General features: G+C 51.4%; 1 protein-coding gene across 6 annotated transcripts in view; it reads left to right on the top strand.

Moving 5' to 3' along the window:
- AATK (apoptosis associated tyrosine kinase) overlaps positions 1-26702 on the top strand; it is an 86159-nt gene that overhangs the window by 48093 nt on the left and 11364 nt on the right. For 3 of the 6 annotated variants that reach the window (XM_083598567.1, XM_083598569.1, XM_083598566.1), the window contains exons 2-12: positions 6859-6992; positions 9599-9742; positions 12153-12294; positions 15400-15479; positions 16413-16531; positions 18206-18293; positions 19524-19657; positions 21323-21407; positions 21931-22052; positions 22798-22947; positions 23671-26629. In XM_083598567.1, coding sequence (XP_083454693.1) covers positions 6859-6992; positions 9599-9742; positions 12153-12294; positions 15400-15479; positions 16413-16531; positions 18206-18293; positions 19524-19657; positions 21323-21407; positions 21931-22052; positions 22798-22947; positions 23671-26629 — 4157 coding nt within the window. Of the gene's footprint in view, positions 1-6858; positions 6993-9224; positions 9387-9598; positions 9743-12152; positions 12295-15399; positions 15480-16412; positions 16532-18205; positions 18294-19523; positions 19658-21322; positions 21408-21930; positions 22053-22797; positions 22948-23670; positions 26630-26702 lie in introns of those variants that run through there. The other 3 variants (XM_083598568.1, XM_083598570.1, XM_083598571.1) reach the window with 3 other exon arrangements.

Raw genomic sequence — 26702 nt, 5'->3', positions numbered from 1 at the left:
CCCACCTCCCACTTCCCTGCCTATGTTGGAAGGAGGAGAATAGGATCCCGTTGGAAGCAGGAAAGCCATTTCTCTGTTCCCTTGATGCTTTTATGGAACTCAAATTGGCAGCATCACTCTGAGTGGTTGCCTCCTCCATCCCTGCCCTCCTGCTTCCTCCAGCTCTAAACACTTCATTTGTTGTGAGAGGTTCTGGAAGAACAGAGTAGCGATAGCCCAGCTGCAGCTTCTAAGACAGGGGATCTGTGAAGGGAAGCAGCCCAATCAATGGCTCACAAAAGCAGACTCACAGCTGAGCAATAAAAGCCGTGGGCTGCTCTCGCTGCAGATGCCCCATAAACCTGGTGCATGAAGGCTCTTTTTGTTAGGGATCTGTACTATTCTCATTGCTGGCAGCCCTGGAGGAAGGGACAGGTCCCTTCTCCTTGCTCCAGGGAGAATATTGCCCAGCAATTTAATTGAGGCAGTATCTTACTATCAAAAAGACATGCCAGAGAGAGAGGTAAGATTCAGCCTTTCCGAGAGGAGGCTGGTTCAAAGTGCAGATAAAATAAATAAAAATGTGCAGGTGTTGTTTTATTTGTTGAACGGGATCCAGAAACTTACTCACATGGAACTTGTTTCTGTCTTGGAGAGGACTGTATTTCTCCCGGTACCCAAACATCAATATATAGTTGTTAGGGGAAACTGATTATTTTTCCTCCTTATGGGACCATTGCCCTTTGGCATGCTGTACCAAATGTGGTAGCATGCTCTATCCTTCCCCTGATCTGATGTTGTTATAAGGGGCTTTAGACAACCACATCGCGTGTGTTCTTTTAGTGCATGTGGGTGGGGAATCATTTGAACCCTCTTTTTTGACGCTAATTACAATAAGCAGATTATACCTATGCAATAGATACTCTTCTGTAAACAATGGGATGCAGATATCATTTGCGTATCTCTTCCTTGCTCCTTCCAGTGACGTGTCCCAAGCTGCCCCTGCTCTCACTCCTTGCTGTGACTTTTTAGATTTGTTTTGTAACTTTAGGTGAGCTTGCTACCTGAAGGGGTTTTGCTTTGAATAGCCCATTGGGTTCACACGGCAAGTCTCCATTTTCCTCAGGGATTCCTCCCGCTTTTGCACATCCAGAGTATCATGCAGCTTTTAAGAAAGGAGTGAGCCTCTCATCCACGTTTTTGTTTTGTTCATAAATATCCCTCCAAGGGCATACCGGCCATCTAATATATCAGGCATAGGCAAACTCAGCCCTCCAGATGTTTTGGGACTACAGCTCCCATGATCCCTAGCTAATAGAACCAGTGATCAGAGATGATGGGAATTGTAGTCCCAAAACATCTGGAGGACTGAGTTTGCCTATGCCTGTAATATATCATGGAGTTACCATAGATTTGATAGAAGATTATGGAAATAATAAGAGCAGTACTGAAATAGTACATTAAATGTTTCTATTGCATGTTTGGAGTTTTGTATTTTTTATGTTTATTATAATAAACTCTCTAATTATACATTTTTTTAAAAAAAGATTTGAGTGAGAGCAGAAATTAAGTCATTTTCTTTCTCTCCCTCTCCATGTCTGCACATTTGCACATATGCACATGTGCATTTGCACACACACACCATGACGCCTTCTCATCCATTCAGAGTGAATTTTAATGTTTCATCATTGCCTTTGAACCAAGGCTTGCAGGGATATTCTGTATGTATCGTAGGGGGCATGGATCAAATTCATAACTAACTGTCATCAGCCAATGTAAGGAGAAATTGGAGTCTTTTAAACATATGGTGCTATCATTTTCTAATGAAGTCTATAGCCAAGTAAGGTCTACTCTGTCATTGTTATCCTACCTTATCCCAGAGTTAGTTTGCCACATTATCTTTGCATCTTCTATTTAATTTTGTATCATCTATCTATCTATCTATCTATCTCACAATTTCCAAAACCACATTCACATTAAAATAAAATAAAAAATCCCATTTGTATATTTCTTTAAAATAAAACAATCATTTATGACTTCCCTTCTTGCCCTTCCCTGGTTCCTTTAATTTTTGCCAAGCCTCCTTATTTGGGACCTCACTCACCCGCCATTACTGGGCTAACAAAATCCTAGCTGCTTTAGTAGCATACATAAATCGATTGCATCTATTTCTTGTTGCATTGTGGCCTATTATTATTGTGATTATTGCTATGCTTATTATTCCACTAGGGACGCGGGTGGCGCTGTGGGTAAAAGCCTCAGCGCCTAGGACTTGCCGATCGCATGGTCGGCGGTTCGAATCCTCGCGGCGGGGTGCGCTCCTGTTGCTCGGTCCCAGCGCCTGCCAACCTAGCAGTTCAAAAGCACCCCCGGGTGCAAGTAGATAAATAGGGACCGCTTACTAGCGGGAAGGTAAACGGCGTTTCCGTGTGCGGCTCTGGCTCGCCAGAGCAGCTTCGTCACGCTGGCCACGTGACCCGGAAGTGTCTGCGGACAGCACTGGCTCCCGGCCTATAGAGTGAGATGAGTGCACAACCCTAGAGTCTGTCAAGACTGGCCCGTACGGGCAGGGGTACCTTTACCTTTACCTTATTATTCCACTAACTATTCTAAAAAGTAACTCCCATTTGAGATCCTCAAGAGACAGAGTTCAAGAGGGACAATATGGAGAAGCGACTGGTTTATGTTCACGTGGAAAGTGAAGGCAGTGAAGGGCATAAAAATCTACCCTCTGATCTTTATTGCACTCACCTGTTCACTCCAACACTTTGTTGAGTCGAGGATGCAGGGCACCCTCTTCCTTTTTGAATTGCATCCTCTAAAGAGCCATATGGGTAGCTTATGTCTCTTTCCCCACTCACCAAGAGGGCAAATATCTTAAAAAAAAAAAAATCAAAAATCCAAGCAGGGGATCTGTAACCATCTCCAGCTGTCATCTCAGGAAGAAAGAGAAGAATTTACAGTCAACAATAATCCACTGGGAACCTTTTCTGTACTGGTTTATTTGAATTAAATGAGACACTTCGGCAAGCACTCCTCCTTCCCATGTTTGTCTAGTGTGGTTTTTTTAAACAACAACAAAAACCTGAAATTGCCTCTGAGGACTTAACCAGACCTCCGTTTGCCCCACTGCTTCCCTGGGGAAACCCGATCTTTAGCGCTGAATTACAACAAACAGCAATCGTTTTTTCTGCAAATTGCTGTTGGTTTAAAAAATACTGCAGGAGCTTCATTGTTTGTTTATCTGTAGTTTGGCTCTAAGCTAGGCACAGGCAAACTCAGCCCTCCAGATGTTTTGGGACTACAACTCCCATCCTCCCTAGCTAACAGGACCAGTGGTCAGGGATGATGGGAGTTGTAGTCCCAAAACATATGGAAGGCTGAGTTTGCCTATGCCTGCCCTAAGGACTGAAGGGAAGAGGTCAGGTCCTCCCCACTACCCAAGCTTAATGGGGACAGAGCTCAAGGAGATGCCTTAACAGTGCAGCACGTGTAGAAAGACGTGCCACAGGTGGAAACAGTCAGGAGGAAAGACATGGATTGAGAACATGGGCCGGATGCTGTAGGTCAGTAGAAAATCCAGGGGCTGCAGTTGAGGGGATTTCAGAAGCAAAAGCTGCCAGGGTGTTTGGGAGCCACCAGGGATTCCTGTGTTCTAAATCCCACCCTTTCAGGCTCAGAAGAACCATTGTGTCGAGTGAGCACATCAAGAAGAAGGCTGGGGTCAGCGGGGGGGGGGGGGTGGTCCATCAGGGCAAATGAAACACTAAAACCCATCTGTTCTATGCCTGACCTACCTGACTTCTTAGAACCAGTCCAGGAGGTGCCAATACCTGCCAGCTTCCTCCTCCTCAGTTTCAGGTGTGTTTGCATTACTGCCTCAGAGCACAGCGAGGTTGTTGGGTTCTTTTTCGCAGTCCCCCCCCCATCAGCTGTTGAGATGGCACAGTCCCAGCCCGGCCTCTGAATGAATAGCTCTAGCTCTGACGGTAGGAGGCGTGATCAAGTGGTTAGAGCAAAGTGGCTAATTATGAACTATATTCCATTTAGCGAATGGGATTCTGTGCTCAGTCCTGCCTATCAGAACAGCCACTAGAGTGGCTAAATGGCCTTAGTTATCCTTGCCTGCTTATTTGTGTCGTTAAAATTGCTTCTAGCATGCACCCTTCTGAAATCTAGCCCTGCGAAGCACAATAATGCTGTTTCAGGCATTTCTGGCTGCGCTCATTACTCCTCGCCACCCACCACCAGCATGCTTGCCTTTCGCCTTGTTGATTTAGTACTGACTCTTCCCCCTGAAAGAGCAGCTGCATGGCTTCAGAGCAGGGCTTTGTTCCTGCGAGAGATAAATTAGAGGCATCTCTTAGGGAGACTGAATTACCCCAGTGAACCACAGCTTGGAAATAAGGGGACGAAACACCTTTGTCAGGTTCCCTCCTCTCTCCGTAGCTGGATGAGGAACGCCGTCCAGCCCCACACGTGATTCCAGATCCTAGGTGGGAAGTCCATCTGGAACAAGTGCTGAGAAAATCCCAGGCTCCTGGTTGCCTAGGCACCTAAAAATGTTCTGTTGGTGCCTAGACAATTTGCAAAGAAAATTCAGTTCTCTGCAGCATTGCTCCCTCAAAACTCTTGTTCTGGTTCTCGGGAAATCCAAACGTTTCCCCCGCAAACTGCCCTAGAACTACTATGGTAAATCGCACAGCAGTTCAATCCCACCCCCACGCCTGGGCTCTGTGGTATTGCAAATGCCAGCAGACAGATGGATTACACTCTTGCCAGTTTTGGGCCTCGTGGAAACACAGGAGTCAACCGGCCTCTCTTTTAGCTGGTAGAAGCAGGGCTGCATCCTTACAGAAAGCCAGGAATCCCACTGCTGGGGTGAGGAGTCAGGCAAGGGATGCTTATTGCCATGGCGATGGTGTCATGACAAGTTATTTTGCTCCATTTCACGGCATGTGTGGGATTAGAACAGAGAGCGAGCGTTTGTGACTATGCATGTGTGTGCAGCATCTATTGTTTAATGTGCCTACACACAGTTGTGTGCTCTCACTCACACACAATATCCTGTCCTATCCTTTCATCTTCAAGCATTTACATGTTCCCATACACTCTCCTATGTACATGCTTTGTCTCATACGCGTATGTGCTTCTTAACATACCATTGTAGCAACCAGTTAAATGCTCCCCCGGGACTGTATTAGCTAGCTTAAATTGGCAAATTAGCTCTTTTGCATTACAAAGCATCTTGGGCTCCGTGATCTTGATGCCTTTAATATTTCTTTTGTTTATTGACTTCCCCTTTTTGCTGTGAAATTAATTTTTATTGCTCTGATTGTCTCATTTCCCCTTTAATCTTCTGAACGCCAGCTGTCTTCATTATTTTAAAGGAGCTGCCGTACTGGCCTTCAGGATACAACAAGAATTCTCCCTCTTGCTTGTTTCCCCCCTTCTGAAATGTGTGCAGTCTCCAACATCCCTTTATGTTTCAGGAGGCAAGCCAGTTTTTACTTTAACAGAGGGGGTGCTCAGAACCACCAGAAGTCAGGCCTTCTTCAAAGCAGCTGGCTGCTAGCAGACAGTGGTCTGCCAACCAAGCACTGAGGTCTTATGCACACTTTCTGTTGTTCCATAGGGAAAACCACTCTTTAGTGCTCATTCGGAGCAAGCAGCTGTTTGGGTTTTCTGCAGGTTGCTATTTGTTCCAATTAAGAGCTAAAGAGTGGGTTTTTCCTGAGAAAGGAGTGGGGCAAGAGGAAAACTGCTTGGACTCATGCTTTCTAGGCAAGGGACAAGCGGAAGTGTCCCTCCGTGAATATCCACACTGTCTGAAACTGGCGATAGCTTCTCCCTGAGCATAATGGAAATGACTGTGCTTTTCACCAAACACTGTGTGTGTGCAGCAGGGTGCCATGGGTCCAAACTGAGAAGCACAGGCACCATGCTGCTTTCATACAGAGCAGTGAACTATGAACAACAGCGAGCAGCGTAGTGGCTGGAGTTTCAGACTAGGACCTGGAGGACCAGGGTTCAAATCCCTAGTCGCCCCATTAACTGGGTGACTTTGGGCCAATAACTGTCTCTCAGCCTCACCTACTTCACAGGGTTGTCACAGGGATTGCTTGAGAGGGAGAACCATGTACACCACCTTGAGTTCCTTTCAGAAAATAAATAAATAAATACATTAACAAATTAGAAATCTGAAGTATGTGAGGGAGATGGATGGAGATCAGCAGGGCTGTGGGAAGTACAGGTAGGGGCCTATTTTATGTTAACCCAGCAGCATCCAGTGCTGCCCCAACCTGGACAAACTACATGTTAAAAGCAGAGGGGAAATGCGGTGTGTACCTTTGTCTCTTGCATGGCACGGTTGCCTCCGACTTGCACTTCTCCTCATCTTTTCCAGGCTGTAGGCCATGTAGGACCAGGCCAGGTAGTCCACATGGGTCGAATAGCATTTCTGGTTCCCTCCCTTTCCTGTATCATACCTGATCTCTGAGCAGAAGGGACAGTGAAATGGGCTTGGGAGTTTTTTCTGCGTTCTGTTCCAGGAGTTGGGAAGGAGCCTTTTGTCTGAGAAAGTGTTTTTTAAGTGTATTGGTTGGAGCAGGGGGCGAACGTGCTTTGGTGCTGTCACAGCAAAAGGGTTCCTTAAGCCCAGAACCTCTGGGCTAACTTTGAGCCTGTAACAAAGGAGGGGGGAAAGGTGAAATTGTAGTCAAGTGCCATCCTGCAGGGTTCTGCTCCTGGATGTCCTTTTTCCGTCTTCAACTAAATGCTTCCCTTTTAAAAAGAAAAAAGTTCATCTCCATCCTTGGCTTTCCCTGCACTTCCTTTCTAATCTTTCCCCCCTTCTGTGTCCCATTTGTCTCCCTACAGACGGCACTCCCTTGAGTGAGCTCTCCTGGTCTTCCTCTCTGGTGGTTGTGGCTGTTTCCTTCTCTGGGCTGTTCACATTCATCTTCCTCATGTTGGCCTGTCTGTGCTGCAAGAAGGGGGGCATTGGCTTCAAGGTAAGCACTGTGGGAAGCCCACGTCCTCCCTAGGGCTAGCTGTGTAACAGCACTGGACTTTGCGGTAGAGAGGGAGGTCATTCTCTGTCTCCTCGGGGTCTGTGATTGCAAGGAGAGGCGGCGGGTGCTCAGCATTGGGCTAGAACAAACCTCGCTCTGGGTAGCCCTTCTTAGAACACCCGTGGCAAGGAGGCAAGATTCGTGTGGGAGAGAAGCAGATTTTGGGGGTGCACCCTTGTTCACAAACCCTTGCTGCTCAGAGAAAGCAGGGGCAGAGAGAGAAGTGTGTGTGTGAAAGAGAGAGGGCAACAGCCAAGCAGCAGGCAACGGATCTTAGCTGTGACAGGAACCAGCAAGGAATTCATCATGGGCTGAAGATGAAATGGGGTGGGCAAGGTTAGTGAGCAACAACATCTCCAACAAAGCCTGGTGTCAGGGGCTTGCTGAGAATCGTAGAGTTGGAAGGGACCACAAGGGTCATCTAGTCCAACCCCCTGCAATGCAGGAATCTTTTGCCCAATGTGGGGCTCGAACCCGTGACCCTGAGGTTGAGAACCTCACGCTCTACCAACTGAGCTAGCAAGCCTTAGAACACAGCAAGGGTTGTCTGGCATTCTGTTGGAAGTGGGGGTGTTGGGGTTGAAGGAGACCCTGTTGAGTCCTAACCAACCCAGAAGAAGAGGCGGATGGGCAGGTGGAGAAACATAGGAAGCTGCCTTATTACGTTCAGACTGTTGTCTGCCTAGGCCTGAGTGCCAGCAGCTCACCAGGGTCTCAGGAGGGCCATTGACACCCCCTGCTTCCTGAGGCTTTTAAAAGGAGAGGCCAGAGAGTGATCCAGGGACCTTCCAAATGAAATGCAAGTGCTCTTCCAGTGAAATAACAGCTTCTGCTGTTGGGCCAGGAGGCAGTGGGATTCAGTGTGATGGCTCCTGTTTCCCTGAGGCACTGTGTCAGAATTTAGACCAGGTTTGTACACCAATGCCCTTTTTCGTACGTGCGACAAAGGAACACTCCTGCAAGTGGGGCGATTTAGTAAATCAGAGCTGTCTTTAAAGCCTCCAGGAAGGGCAGAAGCAGTGGGGATTTTTGGTGGGGCTGAGCTCAGTAGGGAGGAGGGCATTCTCTCTGGAAGCCTCCTTTGCACAGTCTGGTGCCGTGCTGTGAGGAGCAGGTAAGAAGAGCCCACGAAATATGAAAAGGCACACAAAGAGAGTAGCAAAAGTCCATAGGTGCCCTTGAAACAACATCAAAGCGTGTTTCAGGTCATCAGCAGCAACCGAACAAGTTTTAATGAGGAGATAAGTGTTTGTGCAAACTATCTGCCTTAACACGCTCTTCCGTGCACACCTTTTGCAGGTAAGGGCGCAAACTCCCAAGGTGCTTTCCTCTCCCTGACAGCATAAGCTCTGTCGACTTCTAACAGGGAGCTCAATGGTGCACTAGGCATTTCAGGGTACTGAGATGGCATAAGACAGGGGTCCCCAAACTAAGGTCCACGGGCTGAATAAGGCCCGAGGGACTCGTTTATCCAGCCCGCGGCGAGCCCTACCACTCACTCTTACCGGCGCTGTGCTGTGCAGCTTCCCACTTCCGGGTCGGAGGAGCACCGGAAATAGCTTGTGCGCATGCGCAAGCGTTATTTCCGATGCACATCTGGGTTGGAGGAGGCCTGTGCACATGCACAAAAGCTATTTCCAGTGCTCCTCCAACCTGGAAGTGTGCCAGAAATAGCATGTGCACATGCGTATGGGCACACACTCCCCCGCCCTCTGGCCCGCCACGTGATCGGCGCTAGAGACACCGGCCCAAGGTGCGGTAAGTTTGCTGACCCCTGTCCTAAGAGGAAGGATCTCTCTTTTTTTGCCTCTTGTCTTGAAGGAAATACATGAGTCTTAGTTTGTGAGCCACGCATGACATCCCCTTCTTGCTAGAGTAGTGGCAGGGTGTCCCTTCTTAGATTCCCAGGCTGGCTGGCATCCTTGTCCAGTCTTGGCGGTGGCCGGCCCTGGAATGCCCCACTAGGGAGTGGGCAGTGCCAGCCTGACCTCACAGGCACAGAATGTGCTGGAGAAATGTGTTGCTGAGATTCTTGCGGGGGCTCTTGGCAGCCAGGCCACGGTGCAGCCGTGGGGTGCTGGAATGGAAGCTATGGACAGTCCCGTGGGCTGGCGGCTGTGCAGCACCGGCCAGGTTTTGCCGTGGGAACAATGAGGCACTTCAGAGGCCCCTACGCTGCCTATATAGGGGGCGCAGGGAGGGTTTGCAAAGCAGCCTCCATGCTTTCCCCGTGGAAATGCTGCGGCAGCGCAAGGGCGTCATGGCACAAGGGTGATGCTCACCCTTTCCTACCTGGTTGCCGGGGCAGCCCTCGGTGGGATAAAGTCCATCCAGGTAACTGGAAGTGCCTACTTGGCTTTTGCATGGAGTGAATGGGGAGGTGGGAGATGCTGCGGCCACAAATTGCAGGCGGGGGGTGTGTGCATGTGTGGATGGGGAGGTGGGCGCATTGAACTTTGCGTGCTATTGCCGGGGTTGGTGGTGTTGAAGGGCACTTCAGGGAGGGTGCATTTATTAACACTCTTTCTCTGGGCACTCTTGCCTAGAGCTGGAGAAGCGAATCCCGGGAGAAGAGGCTGAGGATGGTTTTGAGGTGTCTGCCCTGCACGGGGGCCAGCACAGTGCCAAAAACAGCCTGTAATGTAGAACTGGGGAACCCTGGGCAGCCCTCCCCCTGCCCCCTGACCAAGGTGAGGCTGCTTCTCCCTCAACTGTATTTATGACTGTGTCTCTCTCACTGGGGGCAGGGTGGAAGGAGCAGAGCAGCCGCCACTGGCCACACAAGCCGAAACAAAAGCAGGGGTACCAGCGTGGGACAACAAGCATCCGTCCAAGGGCGGGGTGGGCACAATGGGCTGCGTTGCTCTGCATTCAGGTCCCCTGGGGCTTCCTAGCTTTCCCATGCAGAAATAGGACTGGGGGCAGAGGCCTGGAAGCTGTAGTGCCGGCCATTAACCTGCCCCCTAGCCCAGCCTTGTGCCCTCCAGATGCTGTTGGTTCCCAACTCCCATCAGCCCCAGCCAGCATGGCCAAGGGTCAGGGATGCTGGGAGTTGTAGTCCAGCAAAAAGCTAACAAATGGACACCAGGTGGGGAAAGCCAGCCTTAAACCTTTGTCGCTTTGCCTGTGGGACTGAGCTCCATCTCTTGAGTCTGCAGAGAATCCTGGGCAGATGATGCTTTGCGAGTTTTTGCTGCTTCTGTCCTTGTTCATCAAAGCTTTTCTTGCCAGCTGCACCGCTCATGGAGGGAATTGAAAATTGGCTGCCATTAAATGTCCTAGGAGCTGTTGCCCTGGATCCGTGAAACCAAGCTTGAGCTAGCAAACCGCCAATTCCCAATTTGTGTTTGTGTGTGTGTGTGTAAAGAAAGAGTGCGAGTAAGTGCACTGCTATCTCTGTCACCCCACCCCCTAAGTTTTAGTGTTTGGATCTGGACGGGAGCGTATGAGCAGCTGCGCCCTTCACATGGCTGTGGCATGGTTCATGCGTGTGCTCAACGGTGTATGTGGCTGCTTGAAGTTGAATTGCACCTGCACAGTCCCAGATGGCAAGGCTGTTTGCATGAAGCAGCTTCCCCATGCAGCTATCCCCTCTACAAGAACAGGGCATGGCTGAAGCTGTCCCGTCTGAGCGGAGGGAGGTCTGCTTCACACAAGTGGCTGGCTGGCTTGCTTGCTTGCTTGCTTGCTATTTCATAGAGCTGCATTCTGCAACTCCCATTTCAAGCTGTTATACCACAAGGATGAGCCAGGCCCGTGTGTGCGAGAGGGCTCTATAGGTCTGTGTTACTGGCCAGTGTTTACTCTCCTCTTGCTTATAGACACTACAGAGACTCCTAACAGTAACTCCCTCCCCCAGGGAACTCCAGGAATTGTTGTGGGATGGGGGTGGGGGGTAGCGGAGGAGACGGGAAAAGAATTAGGCAATCTCTAACAGAGAATTCGAAGCAAACTTTTCAAAGGGCATTTCCCCATTGTCTTGGGTTGACAATTAAAATGGTTAAAGCCAATATTGGTTTTAGTGCAAATTGGGCATATGTATGAGAAGGCTGTGCTTAGTGCTTTTGTTTTTCCATTGTGTGTAGCTCAAGGATGTTTATACATGTATTCCTCCCCTGGCTGTTTATGGGATGGGGGAATGTGTGTGCCTGTTCCTCCCCACCTGTGTGCTTGCTCCCTTTTAAGCGTACAGAAGAACGCAAGGGAGTTGCCACCCACCACCTGGGTGTATTTTGGAACTAGGAAGCTGCCGTCTACCAGGTTGGGATAAAGAACAATGGCAGTAAAGATCCTTAGAATCCAAGACATGAACAATGGCAAGACCCAGAATATGAAAATTGTATTTCATTATTCTTATGAGTAAGGTAAACTGCATCAGCGAAGGTACAGAAACACAAAACCAAATGATACAAATCAGAGGAAGGCATGCCAGTAGAGAAAAATCCATTTTGCCTGCTCAATCTTTTTCAATTCTGCTTTCTCAATAGTCAGAATTGACTTTTTATCTACCTGTCTGCTGTCTTCTGAATTATATTATTTAGTTTTGTGTTTCTGTATCTTCCTTGGTGCAGTTTATGTTTTATAGATCACCATTATAATACAGTGGATTTTTTTATATAGTCTGGGCCTTGTAATTGTGTATGCTTTGCTTCACATAATGTTGGACTATTGGTCCATCTAGCTTATCTCATGCCAGTTGGCTGCATCTTTCCAAAATTCCAGGCAGGCAGCCTTTCCCCTCCTTACCTAGAAATGCCAGAGATTGAACCTGGCACCTTTGGCATGCAGAGCAGGTGCTCTGCTACAGAGCCTCAACTCGTCCCTTATTTATGGGTTCAGTACATGTATCTGTGCCTCCTCATCTGTGTTTGAGATGGCACCGATGATGACAGTGATGAAGATGTTATAGAAGAGTAATGATTGCTTCACATGCATTATTGCAATAATCCTTACGTGACTGGCATTACGAGTATAATGATGGGGAATGCATGCTTCCACCCTTCCCTTTTCTACATGTGTATAAAAATGTTTCCTTGCCCTGTGCTGGGCTCCTTTTTCTCTCTCCCTATCTGTCTTGCCCACCCCTATCCCCCACCCCAGGAATTTGATAATGCCGAGGGAGAAGAGTATGCTAGTGAATTCTCAGCCCAGGGCTCACCCGCTACCCAGAATGGCCCAGAAGTTTACATTCTGCCTCTCACCGAAGTCTCCTTGCCCATGTCCAGGCAACCTGGGCGCTCAGGTAAGTTGCTGAACCCTCTGCATTTCGGATTTTGTCCACCCTTTCAGTTTTAGCAACGGTGCACATTTGCAACATGCAAAATAAGAGCACGACCTTCGATTTTCACACGGCTAACCAAACCTGGAATCTCCATTCTTGCAATAATGAGTATGGAACAGAAGTTCTGTTCTTGCAATAATGAGTATGGATTAGAATCCCCCCCCCCACACAAAAGTGGACAGAAAACTCCTTCCTTTAACCTTCGTGATTTTGCACTGTTCACTATGGTTGAAAAGATGTAATGGGTTGCCTGTGTGCACCCTCAAAGCAACTATGTACTGACACATTTATTATGGCACTAACACATTTGTTATGACATATGCTTTCCTTGATTAGAGTGCCATGATAAAGGTGTTAGTCTTTCAAGACTCTCTTTTACTTTTGTTGCAAGAGGCTACTAATACAGCTACCACCCTCTGGAAGTTTTCGCCATGCCCATTCAGTGATCTTACATATGAGTTGTTTCCTAGAGGAAGCTGTCACAGGTGTACAGAGAAAAGTGAAGCAGGTGCAGTTGTGGTCACTACTATCGTTATCTGGTGCTTTTTGTAGAGTGACATAAATGAGAAGCCGAAGCCCAGCCTGCCCCAGGAGCTTACAGCCTCAAGAGAAGAGGCAGATGTGATCAGAAGAACGTGGACAGTGGAATTACACATTTTTATTTTATTTTTAAAACCTCTAACCTCAGGCTTAAACATGTGATCTGCTGAAGAGTTGGAAGAAATGCAAAACAGATTAGATGTTGTCTTTTGTAGGCATAGGAAGATGCAAAATCTAGAGCTGTGCAGAGCATACAATCAGAACGCCAGATGTGCCGTGCAACACAGAAGCTCTCGTCCTTTTGCCAAAATATGTCAGTCCAAGAAAAATACACCTTAAGCTGTTGTATATTCTGTCTCATCCCACCGGGACCTAAGGCAGCAACAATTGCCCCTAATGAGCAGGCGATCTTAAAGCGGCCAAAACAAGGCAGTATGCTTACGATGGTATGGATCCAAAGGTCACCATAGGGGGCTGCAACATCTGGGTTTCCCCAAGTGTCCGTGCCCCCCACCTCCCAGCAAGATAAAAGCTCCAAGAGATCCCTTCTGTCTGCAGCCCTTTTAGCTCAGCTGTCTGCCATATATTGCAAGGCTGCCCCCCACTCGCCTTCTCCTCCACACAATGGATGGTCTCATTCCTGCTGCCCACAGCCCACTTGCAGCTGCTTGGTGGATACTGTGTCTGGGTGGATCAAGTCCTCGTTCCAGTCATGGAGTTCGGTTCCCTTCGCCCACATCTATCCTCTATGATGTAGATGCTTCTGTTGGCACTCACAGCAGCTGCAGCAGAGGGGGGCCGGCAGGGTTGGTTTTACGTGCGCAGTGTGCGGGTTTGTTTGCAACTTCCTGGGAGCTGCTTTCTGCCCCTCCAAGGCCCTGCCATACATGAGTTGTTCTTCACCAGAGGCATTTTCACCTCTAAAAGAGTCTGTATGCAGTGCGTATTGTATGACGGCACCTGCCAGTTATGCATTTGGGGGCTTTTGCTCCCCCCGCACCTACTTCAGAATCCTCTGCCTGCCCCCTCCAAGGGAAGATACAGTGGTACCTCGGGTTACATACGCTTCAGGTTACATACACTTCAGGTTACAGACTCTGCTAACCCAGAAACAGTACCTCGGGTTAAGAACTTTGCTTCAGGATGAGAACAGAAATCGTGCTCCGGCGGTGCGGCGGCAGCAGGAGGCCCCATTAGCTAAAGTGGTGCTTCAGGTTAAGAACAGTTTCAGGTTAAGAACGGACCTCCGGAATGAATTAAGTACTTAAGCTGAGGTACCACTGTACTCCAAATCCAGCATGGAAAAGCTCCGGTGCAAGAGCGCCAGGTGAAAGTGCCGGGAGCAGAAGTGGCAGCATCTGACCTTCTTTAGTTAAGCACCGAGCAGCCCACGTTTCAGGCGCTGGTGCTTTTTGCCTGTCTCCACACCAGATGCAACACTCTGCTGCTGTTGTTTCATTCCCCCTTTAACTAGTATCTTCCGGATTGTTCCGGCTTCTTAGATGGGCACCCTAGCCAGTGACTCAGCAGTGCCACCTTGTGGGTTCGGGATGGCAGGGCAACCTCCCATTTAGGCCGTGGCGGGGTGGGGTGGAGGTGGCAGGGGAGGAAATGGGACACAAAATAGGAATGCAGGGCACTTTTTTCCTAAATGGGATGCGGTACCTGAAAAGCAGGCATTCCGACCTGGGCACCCAGGCTCCCTCCATGATCAGGCAAGGCAGGGAACAGGGAGATAGGCCATCTCCAAGCCTCAGTGTAGGTGTTTGACCCCCTCAGCAGAAGTCACTCCCTGCTCCTGTGGCCTGAGATCACTTCCTCTCCTCCGCTACCTCTGGAGACAAAGGCCTTTTGGTCCCCAAGTCCCACAGGCCCTGCATTCCTTCCCATGTGACGTGGCGAAGGAATCCAAGGCTTGCTCTGCTGTGTGGGATTGAGCCAGCTAGCTGGACAGCGACTCCCCTCTGCTTTGCCCACACAATTCTTGCCTGGTGCGGCCCTGCTGTGCACTAAATGGGCCCTCAGAGAATGGGTCCAGTGTCCAGATACAGCCATCGCCGCTGGGCGCAACAATGGGGCCTTTGCTTCTCCGTGTGATGGGGAGCAGTGGCGTCTGGCACTGAGGGGGCGAAGGGGTGGCACCGCCTGCTTTTTTGGGGGGAGGAGGGACATGGGACTGCCCAGAAGGGTGGATTCGACACAGCCACTTTCTGCTGCCTGGAGGCTTGGAAGTTCGCCTGTCTATAGCAGAAGGCTCCTCCTGCGTATATGCGTTTGAGAGAGAGTCTCGCTCACCTTCAGTCCTGGATCTACCAACAGGGTAGAGATGCAGCAAAGTCACGTAGCCTGGCCTCAGGAGCAGCTGAGGTGTCCGCTTCTCTCTGCGGATCCCCGTGTGCCTGATCCTTTGGGAAGCTTCCTGCCCCAGACCCCGCTCTTCTGCGGAAAGTTAGGATGAGGCAGCAGGCAGGGAACAAGCTGGCAGGGCATGCAGAACTTCAAACCGCTCTGTATGCTCCTTCACAGTGCAGCTGCTCAAATCCACTGACCTGGGACGCCATAGCCTGCTATACCTCAAGGAAATTGGCCATGGATGGTTTGGCAAGGTAAGCTCCTCACCTGAGACTGATCCCATATTGTTGATTTATACTGATCCCATATTGTTGATCCCATATTGTTATTTAAGGAATAGATTAGGTTTGACACCCCTGTCAGAGACGACAATTAACAGCCCTTTGTATATTTATTTATATTGCCTGCCTGCCTACTTACTTTTTGGCATCTGTTTTTTTTTTAAATAGTGCCTGCCTCAGTGACCCCAAAGCCAATTGTGAGAGCTGGCCATGGGGTGCCCCTAACTGGACATGGGTTGTGTCCCAGGTCCTTGCAAATGCTGGTGGAGTGTAGAGCAAGGAGAGGCCTCTTTTTCATGTTACATTTTAAACTTAAGTAAGATGCATTGAAAGAGGGAGAAGGCAAGATGTGAAATCTGTTGAAATGTAGTGTGCAATAACTTCAGCTCAGGTCTGGGGCTTGGCGGGGGGGGGGGGAATGTAGGCCTGCGAATGCTGAGCCTGTTCATAGTTTTCCCCGAGTTGCTTTTGTCACTTGGGGAGTTGTCCCATTTGCTCAAGCAGTTGGACACAACTCACATTGTGATTGCTGAAACAGCGTCAGAAACCATGGGTCTGCATACCCCTCGGTTGATGCGTTGGCTCGGTCGAGAGGATGGATGACATGGAAAAGTGGGGAGGGGGTGGGGAATTGAGAGCAGGGAGGGGAAATAAATTTCTTATATTCACTGGAGAATTACAATGGACCAGAAGCTTAGATTTGAGCTGCAGCTGCAGTGGTCACCTGCTAGGCTGCTCACCTGGCATTTTGCCTTGCTATCTTAACAGATACTTAAGATAGCCTTGCTATCTTAACAGATACTGAGAGATAATGGCACTTCCTGGCCCATGCAGTGGCACTGCCCTATAGCAGGAGCCCAAGGTCCCCGTCCAACAGGCTAATGCCCTCTGTCTCTCCCATCCCAGGTGTTCCTCGGTGAGGTGAATGCAGGGCTGAGCAGCACTCAGGTGGTAGTGAAGGAACTCAAAGCCAGTGCCAGTGTTCAAGATCAGATGCAGTTCCTGGAAGAGGCCCAGCCTTACAGGTAAGTTCCCCAGGGCCTTTCTGTAATAAGAAACATTGTTGTTGTTTTTAATTGCTGTATTTGTACTCCCAGGTGTGTGCTTGTGGGATTTTGTGTCTCAGGTGTCAAAGTAACTTGGCCAAACTTGGGCGCTATGCACTTTGTCCTGGGGAAGTGGCTCCACTTGCTGTTCCACCTGAGGCAGTGTAACGTCTTGGGCCGGCCCTATTGATGACCTTGGCCAGGAGAGAAAGATTATAAGAGGACCTGTGTTATGTGGCTTGGGGTTTTAAGTCTTCCCCTGAGCCGGAGTGGAAATGTGCTTCTGGAAACTTGCTTGCCTTCTAAATAAGTACCACTTTCCCATGGATGTGCCCAGAGAAACTTGACAATGTTAAAGAATAAAACTATATAAGACGATCGTAAGAGCTATTCATTCATCCTCCCCCCCACACACTCTACCTTAATTTCCATGCCCAATTGGGGGAACACAGATGAGCCCCCATTGACCCGTTCCCCTTCCTGCAGGTCCCTGCCACCATTCCTGAATGTTGTGGGGGCTCAGTTGCCTGCAGCAGGGAGCTTGCTCTGCTTGACTAGGCTCTCTGTACTATTTAGACCCTGACACATTGCAGTGTTGTCCTTGTATACAACACAATGACCAAAACAAACTACAAGCAGTGAGATACACCCTGTAGAATCAACCAACAATGAAAACTAGCAGCAGATTTTGGAACTAAAAAATGTCGAAACCGGTGGCAGAAGTAGTTAAGGCATTACAAATGTAAAATCCTAGTAAAAATGATGGCGTCAACTTATTATACAAGACATTTAGACGGAGCTTGACTGATCTCAAATGCTTACTGTATAGCCCAGTTGCCCAAAGGTGTGTGCTTGGGAATTTTTGTTAGCAGCGTGCAGGACTTACACCTAAAACGTGTTTTTTCTCTTTCCTGATAACTTCAAAGTATCCTTGCACCTTTCCCCCCACACAATTAATCCAGTATAACTAATATTTCCTGGTTTTGTGTCGGTGGCCCCCAAGGCATTAACACGCTTGAGGCACCTGAGGAAAATGTACTCCTCCTAAGCAACCCAATTCTCTGTATCACCTGCCGGGAAAGCTGTTCTGTGTTAAAACGATTTGCAGCGTATACCCCCGGGCTGGAAGGAGGTCAAAGGGGCTGCCGTTTGGATTTGAGAGGCATTGTCCGGGGGAAGGGGAGGGATGGGACAGTGCTGGGAAAGCGATGAATTACCGTACCGACTCATGAACAAACTCCCCTATTGTCCTTGGCCGTGCTGTGGTGGCTGGCACAGCTTAGGACCCATTTATTCGCGGACAGTACAGGGCTGTGCCATAGGAGCCCCTCCCTGTCCCCGCATGAACCTATTGTGTGAGTTGTTTGGAAAGGAGGGGAGAGGAGAGCACACCCTGGAGCAAATCTCTCTTTCTCAGCTAACCTACTTGGGGCTTCACCTGTAGGCCCAGCCTGCTCCTTCTTGGCTGCCCTGGCCCCAATGGCTCCCGTAAGGATCCTCCTATCGCCTTGCTCCCTGAGTCTCCTTTTCCTTTGATCTGCAGTGCTGCTGATGCAATTCCCTGCCTGGACTCTTTCCTTTCCTTTCTCCCCTTCCCCTCTCAGTCCCATTTCACTCTCCTGCTTTCTCTCCTGCTCTCCCCCTGTTCCACAGGGCACTCCAGCATACCAATCTCCTTCAGTGCCTGGCCCAGTGTGCAGAAGTGACGCCCTACCTGCTGGTGATGGAGTTCTGCCCATTGGTGAGTCATTGCTAGAGGGGAGTTGCACGCTTCCTCTCCATCCCCCACCCCACCCCCCCAAAACCCCTGCTGCTGTGGGCCTCCCCTGAGCTTTGGGGGGCAGGTAAGCAACAAGACCGTGGCTGGCCGAGAGCCAAATCCTTGTTTAGGTTCATGCCGTATCTCTCTCCTGACTCTCACTTGGGTCACGTGAAACCATTTGCTCACTTCCAGAGGTTTTTTTCCTGCTGTTGCGTTCTTTGGGGGAATCTGTGGCTCTCTGGGTAATGTTAGATTCCAGTTCCCATCATCCTTAATGGTCAGGAATGATGGGAGTTGCCGTTCAATAACATCCGGAAGGATACAAGGTTCTGTATGCCAGGTGTATGTACTCTCTCCCAAATATGCTTTGTTTTACCTAGTTTGATGGAAGGGACGCGGGTGGCGCTGTGGGTTAAACCACAGAGCCTAGGACTTGCCAATCAGAAGGTCAGCGGTTCGAATCCCCGCGACAGGGTGAGCTCCCGTTGCTTGGTCCCTGCTCCTGCCCAACCTAGCAGTTTGAAAACACATCAAAATTGCAAGTCGATAAATAGGTACTGCTCTGGCAGGAAGGTAAACAGCGTTTCCGTGCGCTGCTCTGGCTCACCAGAAGTGGCTTCGTCATGCTGGCCACATGACCTGGAAGCTGTACGCCGGCTCCCTCGGCCAATAAAGTGAGATGAGCGCCGCAACCCCAGAGTCGCTCACAACTGGACCTAATGGTTAGGGGTCCTTTTACCTTTACCTAGTTTGATGGTGGGTGGATGCTCCTACTTTAGATACAGGGTTTGACTGAGAGACCATTGCATCTTTGAATTCTGTGGTGTATTTTTTCCTCTGTGGGGTACTGGCGGTTTAGTGTAGGGCTGGGTAAACCTCTTCCCTGCTCCTGCCACTCAGGTGTTGCTGGACTCTCACTCCCATCCACCCCTGGTCCATTGGTCATGCTGGCTCGAGCTGATGGGAATTGGACTCCAGCAACACCTGGAGGGCCACAGACTTCCCTATCCCTGGGTTTGGTGCACATGGCTCTCCCTCACCCTCACCCCAGGCCTTCTTTGGGGCTTGGCTCCCACCCCCTTGGCTGCATTGCAGAGATGCTTTCTCTCTCTTGTTCTCCTCCAACCCACCCATTGAGACCGCACAAGAAAGGTCTGTAGGCAGTGGTGCCCATGGGTAACGTTGTTGCTGCTGCTGCCACCCTGACAGGGTGACCTGAAGGGCTACCTGCGGAGCTGCCATGCGGCCGAGGCACTGGCACCAGACCCCCTCACCTTGCAACGTATGGCCTGCGAGGTGTCCTGCGGCCTGCTGCATCTTCACCGCAACAACTACGTGCACAGGTGAGTCAGAGTTCCTGTCTCTTTCCTTTGCCACAATTTCACATGGGAGTGTGTGGAGGAGGGGTGGGGAAGAATCCTGGGAAAGGGGCCCAGTTCTTCATTGGGGTTGACAGGGGAGCACCAGTGGTATCAGTAAAGCGCTAAGCCCAAAGTGCAGCAGGAAATAAAATGGGATGTGCACGCAGCGGTTCACGGAGCAGCAGGTGTCACTGTCAAAGCCACCCTGTGGAAGTTGCTGTATTCCATGCCAGACCATTGGTTCATATAGCTCAGTTTTGTCTACACCAGTGTTTCCCAAACTTGGGTCGCCAGATGGTTTTTTTGGACTACAACTCCCATCACCCCAAGCTGGTCAGGGATGGTGGGAATTGTAGTCCCAAAAACCAGCTGGACTGGAGACCCAAGTTTGTGGAACACTGGTCTACACCGACTGGCAGCAGCTCTTTGTAATTTTAGACTGGAGTATTTCCCAGCCCTACTTAGGAGGACTGAGCTTGGAATCTGCTGCACCCAATTCCACCACTGATGATCTCTTTCCATATGACGGTGTTGCCATGTTTATGAATGCAGCATGAGGTGGGGTGTTTGGTTCCTGGTTCCTGGTGGCTGGAGGTGGAGGTGGTGATGATCCACAGAAGCAGAGATGAGGCTTTCATTTCCGCTTTTGGATTTTCTGAAGGGTTCATGGGCTGAGAAATGGGAAGCCTTCGGTTCATGCGGTGGAAGTTTTGGCCTAAGGGAGAAAGCAAGCCCTAAGGTCCTATGTGGGGAGTGAAGTTATGTGTACTTATGGCCAGTGTGTGCAAGGTATGGCATGTGTCGCTTGATAGCTTTGTTCTGCAACGGCGTTCTTGTCTTCTTCCTGTTTGCCCTTCCCGGAAACGTGGGGCTCCAGCATGCAACTTGCACTCCAGGAAGAAACCATCCCGCTGTGGATGCCCTTCTGCAGATCCTGATCTCCTCCCGTCACCCTGCTCCTCCTCCCCAACAATATCCTGGTGCTGAGTGAGTGGCACTCAAGAGACTCCAGCATCAGTGATTTTGTTGAAGAGGCTGAGCTCTGCCATCTTCTGAGCATGGGAGTCCTCCTCCTTTCGGGGAAGTGCATTGAGCTACAAACTGGATGTCCCGAGGCTGAATTTTGCCTCTGCCATGATCTCACTTTGTGGTCTTAGATGAGTCCGTCCCAACATTCCCACCTATCCCTCTCGCTCCCTAAAGGTACAAGGGTGTTTTTAGGAACTAGACTTTGCAAGTCTGCACGGGCAAGAGCAGATCGAAATGCTACATCCTTCAAAGATACAGCTTTGCTGGAGGGACATTGTTGGGGAATCAAGAGGGAGGCAGGCAGTTGGCTGTGAATTCAGACTGCTGTCGATGAAGCTCAGATTGCACCTTTCTCTATGGAGTTGACTCTTGGTGCATTTCAGTGGCTAGTCAACCAATGGCCAGCCAGAGATTCACTATTGGTCTTGGTGAGCTAAGCAAACCCGATGAGGGCATATTTGGGACCTTGCCCTGGCACATCTGGTCAGCCCTTTCCCACTCCCCGGCCCCATAGCTCCTGTTGGCCTGATCTGGGTCACAATGCATGAGCTCCCTTGGCCGGCTCGTCGCTTCACGCCTTCCGCTGTGTAATCTTCGCTGGGCGTTTCTTTTGTCTAGTGACCTGGCGCTGCGGAACTGCTTACTCACGGCTGACCTGACAGTCAAAATCGGCGACTACGGCCTCTCTCACTGCAAATACAAAGTAAGTCTGCTTTGGGGGCGGGAGCCGGACAGGGAGCAGAAGCCAGCGTCATTGGTGGGGTTTGTGTTCAGGGTCCCCGCAAGGCTGATGGTGGGAGCAGCCTTCTTGGGGATGAGGGGCAACTTGGCTCTCTTGAGTGCAAACATTTTAAGGGGAGAAAAGGCAGGAGGAACAAGTGGTTGGCAAACAGGACTGTGCCTGCTTCGCCTGGAGACAGGCTGGAAAGTGGGGATTGCTATTCTCCCAGCAACAGTGTGAACATGTCTAAGGCCAAGCAAAAGGGATAGGGAGAGGTAGGGGACAGTCTTAGTGGAGACAGTCCTATTCTCCATCACCAGCGGTTCTTGGGTGCAGTGGACTAGGTCACCTTTATCATAGAATTATAGAGTTGGAAGGGATTCCAAGGGTCATCAAGACCCTGCAACGCAGGAATCTCAGCTGAAGCATCCACAACAGGTCGCGATTGCTGTTTCTGTTGGTGCCGGTTTGACGTTGTCTTGCTTTGCCCCTGCATGCCTGGCAGGATGACTACTTTGTGACGGCTGACCAACTGTGGGTACCCCTGCGCTGGGTGGCGCCTGAACTCATCGACGAGGTGCATGGCAACCTGCTTATTGTTGACCAGACCAAGACCAGCAATATCTGGTGAGAAAATCAGGGGTGGTACGGGTGGGAAGGAGCTGTTCCTGGGGTGTGTGACCTTGGGAGGGTGGGATAGCAGCAACGTGAACCCTTAGGCCAGATTTGGGAAGGGGGGCAGTGATTTTACTAAGCCAGGTAAACATCTCTTACAACATCTCATCACTAAGTAATATTTTACAGTGGCTGCGATCCAAGTTTTATTTTGGTAGCCCCACAAGCCAGCAGGCAACTCTCTGGCTTAGGTTACATTTTGCTCGAAAACAACCAAACGGAAACCTTTGGCCAGGAAAACTGCGATTACAGTGCAACATGGGATACGCCTGCTGAGTTTGCTCCTCCTGTGTGATGTGCACCTTGGTAAATCTCCCTGCTGGGCTACCGTAGCACATTCTACATGGGACGACTACCGAAGGCGCAACTGGTCCAGAATGCAGCAGCTGGAATAATTTCTCTTGGTAGCTGCAAGGAGCACGTATTTGGTTTTATTGGCTGGTGTAATTGTTTGGGTTCCTTTCACCTTATTTTCCCCTTCCCACAGTTTTACCTGCATTTTCATTGTAATTTGATTCTGTGTCTCTCCCCCCCCCACTTAAAGATAGTTGTCCCTTTTGAAGGGGGAGCTGTGCATTTGCCAAACAAATAAATGCAACAGCCCTGGGTTCAAAGGGCCTGGGTGACCCGGCGCTCTTCCTCTATGGTTGTGCCACCTGCCACCCGCGTGTGCTTTGAGCCCCCTCTCTCTTGGCAGGTCCTTGGGCGTGACCATCTGGGAGCTCTTTGAGCTGGGCAGCCAGCCCTACTGCCACTACTCGGACCGGCAGGTGCTCACTTACGCCATCAAGGAGCAGCAGCTTAAACTTCCTAAGCCGCAGCTCCCACTCTCACTGTCTGACCGCTGGTGAGTGAAGCGGGGAAATTGGGGGGAGGGCACGGCATCCCACGAGGGGCAGAGGTGGCCAGCAGGCACTAAAGGACAAATGTGGAGGAGGCTGGACCGTAGGCAGGTGGGATCAGGTGTGTGGGTAGGCAGATGCTGATAAACGTCTTTGGTGCCAGACTCCCATCTTAGCCCTCTTGCTAAGCAAACAGCACACCAAGCCACCAGGACTGGCAAATTGCAAGCTTGGTAAATGTATCCATTAAGTAAGGAACAAAAAGGCTGCCACTCCGTCGGTAGAGCACAAGCTTTGTTGGTACCCCCACAAGCCAGTGGGCACTCTCTAACATAGTTCTAGCACCTCTCAGGTGGGCACCCAAGGGAGGCATTCATGGTGACTATTTCTAGAAAAATAGTACTGATTACGTCCTTATTTCAGGCATTGTGATATATTGGTACATCACATTGTTTAGCTGGGGATATATCACAACGCTGAAAGCCACACATTGCTCAGCCCTAGCGCAAGGTTAGCCACACCTGGTCTAAAAGGGTGGCTTTAGGGGCGTGCAGAAGAGAAAGAAAGAGTTTCACTAGGGAATTGGGGTAGCAAGGAGCATGTTGCCAAGTAGGAGCAGATTGTGGATGGAGGAAGGCCGGCTCTGCGAATGATGTAATTGCTGACCGTTGTCCCCAGAGCAAAGGAGCAACCGAGTCTCACCCTCCTCTGCTCTTCCCTATGCACAGGTACGAGGTGATGCAGTTTTGCTGGCTGCAGCCAGAGCAGCGCCCCACTGCTGAGGAGGTGCACCTCCTGCTCTCGTACCTGTGCGCCAAGGGAGCGTCGGAGGCTGAGGAGGAGTTTGAGCGGCGCTGGAACTCCATGAAGCCTGGCGGCGGTGGCGGTGGAGGAGGCGGCTCGGGCTCGGGCTCCAGCCACGTGGGCGTTGAGCTCTCGTCCTTCCCCCTCCTGGAGCATTTCTCCAACGATGGCGACGACGTCCTGACCGTCATGGAGACGAGCCACGGCCTGAACTTTGAGTACAAGTGGGACCAAGGGAAGACTGAGCACCTGCCGGCCTCAGCCATGAGCCCTCGCGACGCCGCGCGTTACCACGAGCTCTACTATGCCGCCAGCGGCAGCAGCGGCGGAAGAGGGGACGGCAGGCACCTCAGCCTGGGGGTCTCGCCCTCCTGCTACGAGTGCAAAGTGCAGGGCTGCCCTGGCCTGCACACGCCGGGTGTGGTGCCCGTGCTGAGCGCCCACAGCCCCTCCCTGAACAGCGAGTACTACATCCGCATCGAGGAGGCGGCCTCTGAGGGCAGCGGGACAGACCTCGACTACACCATGTGCTCCTACAGCCCGGAGTTTGGCCGCCCCTCCCACTGGCAAGCCAAGGAGGGCTGCTACGAGTCGAACAGCAGCCCCACCGTCTCGCTCACCATGGAGCCCCTGCTGGGGCATTCTGGTGCACATGGGGACAGCAGCCACTGGGAGCCCCCTGACTACTACTCCTATGGAGGGCAAGGGGACAAGGAGGCCTCGCCGTACTACGAGGCCTCCCTGAAAGATGGCCCTGAGGACTACCTGCTTGAGGAGCACGGGGCTTCCGAGTGGCCTGTGGCAGCTCCTCAGAAAAGCATATTTGCTGACCCACTTGGTGTTTCGCCCTCGGTGGGCTACGCCTACAAGGAGGAGGCTGCAGTGGCAGACTCGGTCACTCTGGAACTGGGAGAGGAGGAGGAGGAGGAAGAGGAAGAGGAGGAGAACTCGTGTGGCAGTCCTGGGAGCGAAGGGGATGAGAACAACAGGTCCCCTTCCTCCAGCAAGCACTGGACGTCCAACACCTCCGCCAATAACAACAGCTGCCACCTGCTGCCGCCGTGTGAGCCACCTGCCAAAGACAGCTGGTGCTACCGCCACATGATCACTTTCCAGGGGCTCATGGCAGAGCCGCTGTGTACTGTACCCCGTGACGGCCCCACGCTAGGCATCGAGGACTTGCGAGCGGCCCTTCTGGGCGAGGAGCGGGTGGCATCATCTCACACGGGCTCCCCCTGCCCGGACACCGACTTGCCTTCAGAGGAACGAGCGTCAGCCGAGGTTGCCAGCGTAGAGATCGGCGCAGGCGATGCCACGAATCCCTTGACCGAGAGCGGGGTGGAGTGCCTCCTGGCTGCCACCACTCCACCACCACCAGGGGACACGGATTCAGTGGCATCAGTGCTGGAACCTGTCAGCAACACGGACGCAGGGGATGCCACCGTGCCAGAGGAGGAGGCACCAGGAACTGGGGAAGACCCCGTCGTGGTGGAAGAGGCCTCGGCCGAATGCTCACCCAAGGTGCCGCGAGAGATCAACGTGGACAGTGGCAAGAACACCACGACCAGTGAGCAGGACAGGACACCAGACAAGACGGTTTCCAGCGCCAGCTTCCCTGACTTGGATGAGGCCAGTGACGAGGACACAGCTGAGCTCACATCCGGGGTCTTCACTGACTTCCCAGTTGATTGTACCGAGCGGCAGGACGTCATCGTCACCCTCAAGTCCTTGCAGAAGCAGGTGGAGACCCCTGACTCACTGGAGTCGCTGGACATCCCCTCCACCACCAGCTCCTGCGAGGCGTTCAGCCCCACAGCCTACGTGCCCTCGAGCCAGCCTAAAGCCTTAGACAGTGGCTACGACACAGAGAACTACGAGTCGCCTGAATTTGTCCTGAAGGAGCCTCACGAGCCACGGGAGCCCGAGGCCTTCACCCAGCTAGAAAAGGCACCGGATGGCCCCGAGGGCCCAGCCAAAGAGCTGAGCCTCTCCAACTCCTTCAGCGCTGAGCTGCAGGCCTTAGACGAGAAGAACCCTTACCGTGACTCAGCCTACTTCTCCGACTACGATACCGAAGGGGGGACTCGGGAGGATGGGGAAGGGGACAGTGATGGTTCTGAGGGGCATGAGCCAGAGCTCCCCCAGGCGGACGTTGGAGTGTCGGGGAAGGACCCCGCCCAAAATAGCTCAGGCGAGTCTCGGCCTACCTTGCTTGAGCCCACTTGCCCACAGGAAGACGGCATGGGGTGTACCTTTCCTCCAGCAACTAGCGACCAGGGCACGGGGACAAGCCTGTCACAAGAGCTGGTAGTGAATGGAGTCACTGTTGCTGAGCTGGACTCATCCAGAGGCAAGAGCGACGAGGCTGTTGCCCTGCCCCAGGTGCCACTCCCCGCCACCAGGTCCTTTTTCTTGTCTCCTGTGGTTGCGAGTCCGGATGTGCCGAATGGGGCTTGTGAGGGAGATGTGGGGACGGGGAGCAATGCAGTGGCAAGGGCAGCAGAGGAACCCGGGGGAGGGCAGGAACGATGCTGCCCTGGCGAGCAGCCCCAGAGCAGCCCTGGGCTCTCTCTGGACCTTTCGTCGGCGCCATCTCGGCATCCGTCTGTCCCTGCCGAGCTCGAGGAAGAGGAGGACGACACGGAGGACAGCGATGAGTCGGACGAGGAGCTGCGGTGCTACAACATCCAGGACCAGAGCGAGGAGAGCGAGGAGGAGCTGCCCGCTGTGCCCATTGTGGTGGCCGAGAGCCACAGCGCCCGCAACCTGCGCAGCCTGCTCAAGATGCCCAGCCTGCTGGTGGAGACCTTCTGCGATGACCTCGAACGCAAGAAGAAAGCCGTCTCCTTCATCGAAGATGTCACCGTCTACCTCTTTGACCAGGTGAGTTGTTTTCTGGTGGCCTGGAGTTGACAACCGGAAGAGGCCCTCAAGTATGCTTTGGCATACTCACAAA

The sequence above is a fragment of the Podarcis filfolensis genome (genome assembly GCF_964270895.1).
Source record: "Podarcis filfolensis genome assembly, chromosome: 2".
In the NCBI taxonomy this organism is placed as follows: Eukaryota; Metazoa; Chordata; class Lepidosauria; order Squamata; family Lacertidae; genus Podarcis; species Podarcis filfolensis.
Note: the sequence above shows the minus strand (reverse complement) of the source record. Positions and strands in the feature narration are given on the sequence as shown.